The 6,680-nt window shown below is 40.7% G+C and overlaps 1 protein-coding gene across 8 annotated transcripts; it reads left to right on the forward strand.

The window, feature by feature from the left end:
- The first annotated feature begins 41 nt into the window (after positions 1 to 41).
- Positions 42 to 6,050, forward strand: LOC103152965 (protein TsetseEP-like). Of its 8 annotated transcripts, none has more exons than XM_007573689.2 (9): positions 42 to 548; positions 757 to 761; positions 1,092 to 1,191; positions 1,277 to 1,330; positions 1,869 to 2,447; positions 2,599 to 2,913; positions 2,984 to 3,181; positions 3,323 to 3,637; positions 5,429 to 6,050. In XM_007573689.2, the coding sequence occupies exons 3-9, from the start codon at positions 1,118 to 1,120 to the stop codon at positions 5,439 to 5,441; spliced, it is 1,548 nt and encodes a 515-aa protein (XP_007573751.1). In that variant the 5' UTR covers positions 42 to 548; positions 757 to 761; positions 1,092 to 1,117; the 3' UTR covers positions 5,442 to 6,050. The 8 variants fall into 8 exon arrangements, with proteins under 8 accessions (XP_007573751.1, XP_007573753.1, XP_007573752.1 ...); XM_007573691.2 differs by having other exon boundaries at positions 3,326 to 3,637; XM_007573690.2 differs by having other exon boundaries at positions 2,602 to 2,913.
- Positions 6,051 to 6,680: the final 630 nt, after the last annotated feature.

Consider the following 6,680-nt stretch of genomic DNA (forward strand, 5'->3'; position numbering starts at 1 on the left):
TGCTCTATTTTGATCACCTTTGAGTTGAGAATTTCATAAAAAAATATGTATTTTAAAAAACTTCACATCGGCGGTCAGGTCTTAAATTCAGTCCAACTTCAGTTTTCTTTCAGCTTCCAAACTAAAACCAGCCTGAGGTTGTTAACAAGAATCAAACTTTAGAGCTTTTTCCAAACATTAAAGCATAAAAACACCAACAGACCAAAAATATTAGTTTTATGAAATATGAAACTGAAATCTTAATGAGAAACACCAGTGACAGAAATTTATGTAACAAACCCTGAAGGTCTTAAAGACTTAAAAACAAAAGGTGATTAAATTGGAAAAAATTATGTTTCATTTTTATGAAGAAATGTAAAACAGTTCTAACAGAAATAAAAACTAAAAATAAACTAAAAGCAGTGATGCTCAGCAGGTTCACACACGTCAGTGGGAGTGTCTCCAAGAGGCTCTGCCAACAAGAAAAACAAGAAAAATCAGGAAGAAAACAACAAGCGAAGCTGCAGGTGATACACGACGTTTCTGAAGAAGAGCTGTGATCCGGGTGAGTTTTTCTTTTCTTTTCTTTATATTTTGTAGAGATAAAACTGCATCAGAGCTTCATTCATGACTCCACAGTGAAGTTAGAGTCAGGCTGCAACTCGACAGACTGTCACTCCAACGTTTACTTCAGGAAGTGAGAGACAAACTCCAGTCGAATTGCAGACAAACACCAACAGCAAACAGACGGAAAAGCCACAGAGTGAAGGTATGCAGAGGCAGACTCAGTCGTTTTGGGGCCCAGGGCCAACCTTTGCAGCGGGGCCCCTGCCGTAATGTACCCGATGAACCCTGAGGGTGAAGATCCTGAAGGCCTGCCGTTCTCTCACAGGGTGGAGCTCATAATATTCACTCAGTGACTATTGTATTAAGCCAAGTAAAACTGTTTCTGTTATACCAACTCCAGAATCATGTTTCTCATCCAGTCAGTTTAAACTCTGAGGAAACTGAACCTCCTGACCCTGAGGTGAATCAGAGAATAAGAACCAACATTTACCGCTTCAGATGAATCCTAACAATCTGTTTCCTCTGCAGGTGAAGCTAGAAAGTGTGTGTGAGCTGATGTGGATTCAGCAGCATGGATCAGGATCAGGATGTGAATGAGAGGGTTCCTCTGCTCAGAGAGCAGAAGAAACGGAGCAGAGGTCAAAGGTGAGACCAGCGTCTCTGACTGGCTGAGCTCAGTATGGACATCACTGCATCTTCAGCGTTTCTGTTTTTGCTTTTGTTGTTACAGTTCAGAGGACCAACATCCCATCCCAACATGTCTGACTTGGTGTTGCTCATTCTGGTACGCTTTCAGCTTTTCTCCAGTTCATGATCATCCACTATTTATCATCTAGGAAAGATTGAATGCTCAACTGTTCATTTTTGTTTTTCCAAAACTTTAAAAACCATCAGCTTAAGTACCACTCTTTATTAATCCACAACATCCTGTGAATGTATTCAGACTCATAAATATCCCCAACATGTCTGAAATATCACAATGAGAGCTTAGAAAGAGAAACTGGAGAAAACACAGTTCTGTGTGAAACAGCAGTGTGAATGCTGACCTGTTGAATGAATGAAAACAGAAAGATCATCAAGAAAATGGAAAAAGTGAAAAATTACCAAAACACAGAAAAATGTGCATTTCCTGCAAAAATGCAGTATATATACAAAACTAATACAAACAAAATTAAGAATAGAAAATTTTATAGTAAGGGCAAATTCACAGCATAACAGCTGGTCAGTTGTTGAAAATAAAAATAAACAGAAATTTCACCACAACTACAGACAATGTTAACCTGCAAACTTTTCCCTTTTTGTTCGTGGATATATTTTTCTAGCAGCACACAGAGACCAGACTCACCTGAAGCCCAGCCTGTAACTGGACCAGAGACGGTGTCAGAATACGAACCCAACTCTGGATCAGAAACCATTCCAGTTTATGAACCAGAACCAGAACCTGAGAATCTATCAGGATATGGACTCAACTCTGAACCTGAACCTCCATCTGAGGCCTTATCAGGATGTGGATCAGAGCTGGAACCAGAACCTGACACCCTGTTGGGATTTGAACCCAAATCTGAACTGGTACCCGGATCAGAAACCAAATCACTTAATGAATCTGACTCAGTACCAGAAACTGAGGCACCATCAGGGTTTGAACCCAACTCTGAACCTGAGCCTCCATCTGAGACTTCATCAGGATGTGGATCAGAACTGGAACCAGAACCTGACACCCTGTTAGGATTTGAACCCAAATCTGAACTTGTATCCGGATCAGAAACCAAATCAGTTTATGAACCTGAATCAGTACCAGTACCTGGATCTGAGACTCTGTTCGGATTTGAACCTTTACCTCAGACCGTCTCTGAACCTCCAGAGGATTCTGGACCTGAAGATGATCGCTCTGCCAATCAAAGGTAAGTTTGTCTTATATTCCTCATATGTCTGAAATTTCACAGTGAGAGCTTAGAAATGGGAATAATTAATGTAAACCAGGGTGCATTTCATACTAACTACAGTTGTTGACCTGAAAACATTTACCTTTTCTTTTTAACCATGTTTTTCTAGCAGCACACAGAAACCAGACTTCCCTGAACCTCAACCTGGACCTGAGACTGGATGCGAACCCAACGCTGACCTTTTGTCTGGATCAGAAACCAAATCAGTTAATGAACCTGAATCAGTACCAGATGCTGAGGAAACATCAGGGTTTGAACCCAAGTCTGAAACTGACCCTCCATCTGAGACCTTATCAGGATGTGGATCAGAACTGGAACCAGAACCTGAGACCCTGCTGGGATCTGAACCTTTACTTCATCCTCAGACCGTCTCTGAACCTCCAGAGGATTCTGGACCTGAAGATGATCAATCTACCAATCAAAGGTAAGTTTCTGATATATCAGAATGTCGAACACATTTCTGAAAACATTTATTTTCTTGCACACTTTTCCAGCCTCACACAGGAACCAGAGACACAATCAGAATACAAACCCAACTCTGGAGCTGGATCAGAAACCAAATCAGTTTATGAACCTGAATCAGTACCAGTACCTGGATCTGAGACTCTGTTCGGATTTGAACCTTTACCTCAGACCATCTGTGAACCTCCAGAGTTTCCTGAACCTGAAGGTAATCGCTCTGCCAATCAAAGGTAAGTTTGTCTTATATTCCTCATATGTCTGAAATTTCATGGTGAGAGCTTAGAAAGGGAAATGATTACAGTTTAATAAAAACATAACTGCAGCTGATAACCCTAAAACATTTCCCCTTTTTCTTAAATATATTTTTACAGTAGCATTCCAGACTCCCCTGAACCTCAGCCTGAACCAGAGACGGTGTCCGAATACAAACCCAACTCTGAACTGGTACCTGGGTCAGAAACCAAATCAGTTTATGAACCTGGATCAGTACCAGATGCTGAGGCACCATCTGGGTTTGAACCCAACTCTGAACCTGAACCTCCATCTGAGACCTTATCAGGATCTGGATCAGAACTGGAACCAGAACCTGACACCCTGTTGGGATCTGAACCCTTACCTCATCCTCAGACCGTCTCTGAACCTCCAGAGGGTTCTGGACCTGAAGATGATCAGTCTACTAATCAGAGGTACGTTTCTGTTATGGCCCCTATGTGTCTGAAACATCATACGGTCAGACTGGATGAAGTTGGTGAGGTTGAAGCAACACTCTGGAGTTGGAGGCATTGACGGAGCCCAGAGAAAAGGGCTTTCATTTGGCTTCAAGGTTATTCAATGGACAACCTGGAAATGTAAAGCAGGCTCCTTCCTAGATGATGGGAGATTTGTGAACCATGAGAACTGGATAGAGGGCTGCAGGGTTATCATGGTTGATATGGCTCCATATTGTTTGGAGCCATTAGTGCTGACTGATTTTATTTTTGGTGCAAACTATCTGATATTTGGAGCTGTCATCAAACCTTTCCATTTCTTTGCAATGTTTAAATTCCCAGAACAGTTATTGTGATCTATGAAAAATACCAACAACTGATCCACACATTAGGAAACGATAATGCTTTAAGTTAAATCTCATCTTTAGGGCCTGTTAGGTCCCTGTCTGACAGGTGTGAGAGTCTGACACTGGTCCTTGCCTATAGAGTTGGACTCTGCCAACGTTACCATTTGTCACTGATTCTGTTCATAACCTATAAGGACAGAATACCTAGGTGATCCATTTGGGTGACTTTCGGATCACGTCTCTGCTCTTTGCAGGGATTTTGCTCACAAATGAGGGAAAAATGGAGATCGACAGGCGAATTGGTTGTAATGGAAAAAATTACTTTAGCAAGAGTCTGGATGAGAAGAAATAAGAAATGTATTAAAACATGTCAAGGTGAGAACAGAAATACAGAGTCAAGGGGTCTGTCAAGTCTGCTCTGACCAACAGTGGATCTGGCTTCCTTTTATAGGTTCTGGTCAGAGAAGAGAAACTTGATTGGACGAGAGGTGTGACTCCCTGATTGTTATGTACCAGGGACTCTGTGGAGCCCAACACAGATGGTCTGATCATTTGTCTAGTGTTAAGGATAGGGGTTTGTTCTTTGATGCTAAAGAGGGCAGATAAGTTCTTGGTTGGGGAAGAAACAATCTCCATGATCAAGGACCTCTCCCTTGCTGTTGTAGAGGTCAATATGAGACCAGCTTGACCAATTTCATAATAAGATTATGCAGATAACCTAAGGCAGAAGAGGGGTGAGGAGCACATTTTAAAATTTTCCGTTACATGGTGCAGCGTCTGCAGTGAAACGGGTGTTGTATTGATCTACCATGGTGAAGAAAGAGCTGAGTCCAAAGGCAAACCTCCCATCTACGTTCCTACCCTCATCTAAGGTCATGAGCTTTGGGTAATGGCTGAAAGTACAAGGCCACAGATACTGGCGACCAAAATGAGTTTCCACCAGAGGGTGTCTGGGTTCTCCCTAGAGATAGAAACTCGGTCATTTGGCAGACGCAGAGGAAAACCCAGGACACACTGGAGGGATGATGTTCCACTGCTGGGAATGTCTTGTGGTCTGGAGGAGATGGTCCAGGGAAGTCTGGGCCTCTGGTTAGACTGCTGCCTCGGTGACTCGACCCATACAAAGCAACATTTTACATTACATCTGTATATTTTTATATTTTCATTATAAATTGTGATTTTATATCAGAAACTGTTTTCTGTCATGAAATTGAAGTATATGTCTGTATCACAGGGTTCTACCATTTCATATCTGTAACGCATAAATTGATCTTTACAGATAGGAATAACACATTTATTGTCATTTTACTGATTAGAAAAAATCTTAAATAAAAGTGGTACTGAGGTAATTTTATTCAAATGAGTGAAATAATTGATATTTGAAAAACTTACAATTAATTCTGTAGTTTTTTTTCCCTTGCAGTGATGAAACGTGAAGATGGACCCATCTGAAGCAGATGGGTTGGACTCTACATCACAAAGGGAGAAACAGGAGAGGTCAACGATGAACATGAGGTCAGACAGATTGAAACAGCATCCAGGAAACCATACAGACCAGAAACAACAATCAGAGATCAACCAGTCAGAACATTGATGACAAAGGGAGTGGCTGGTATTGGGAAATAAAAACACCAGAACATCCAGTTCATATTTCCATTCACCTTCAGAGAGCTGAATGTGCTGGAACGGGAAAAGTTCAGTTTGGTGGAACTTGTTCATCACTTCTTCACTGAAACCAAAGAAATCTGCAGCTTTGAACACTTCCAGGTTCTGTTCATCTTTGATGGCTTGGATGAGAGTCGACTTCCGCTGGACTTCCACAACAAGGAGATCCTGACTGAGGCTACAGAGTCCAGCTCAGTGGATGTTCTGCTGACAAACCTGACTTTCTGACTAAAACCAGGAAGATAGAGAACATCACCCAGTTCTAATGTCCTCCCACCCAAAGAATAGACTTTTAAATACTTATTTCCTATTGATTTAAAATAGTTTATTTTGATCCAGATAATATTGTACAAAAATAAAACAGTGCACAGTAAGAATGATATATATTCAGGAGTGCAGTTAATGCAACGTGACGATTAAAGAAATTCTAATGAGATGAGATATTTGATCAGACGTTTTTCTGACAACAGGAAGTTAAAGTTTTATTTTTGGCTGTAATGTTTGATCTGGATCTTGTTCCGTTCGTCTGATCCATCTTCATCTGAATGATAAAAAGTCCTTACTGTTTAAGGAGTGTATTTCTTAGCAGTCAAAAATAACCCGGTGTAAAGTCTTTGTGGTCTTACAGCAGTCTGAGCATGCTCAGTTTGGAGAACCAGGAGGAAGATTATTTCACTAAAACAACTAAAGGATAAAATATTTTAATTTACCCTTAGAATCAGATGAATGTTTCTGATGGAATCAGTTTCCCATTAAAGTGATGTTTACTTTCTGCTTTACCCTTTAATAACCAATAGGATGACCAACAGTACCCAGTAAGTAACATATATGCTTGAAATACAACAAAACTAACTTACAAGTAACTTTTCAGCAAAATATAAGAGCTTGTGTGAGTCAATGATGTTAATATTGTTAAAAATACAGGCTGCACATGACAAAAACATGACTATCAGGTTAATTGGCCTCTAAACTCCCTAGGTGTGTTGTGTGTCCTGTGTGTCTCTGTGTTG

This window comes from Poecilia formosa, unplaced genomic scaffold, assembly GCF_000485575.1.
Source record: "Poecilia formosa unplaced genomic scaffold, Poecilia_formosa-5.1.2 Scaffold337, whole genome shotgun sequence".
In the NCBI taxonomy this organism is placed as follows: domain Eukaryota; kingdom Metazoa; phylum Chordata; class Actinopteri; order Cyprinodontiformes; family Poeciliidae; genus Poecilia; species Poecilia formosa.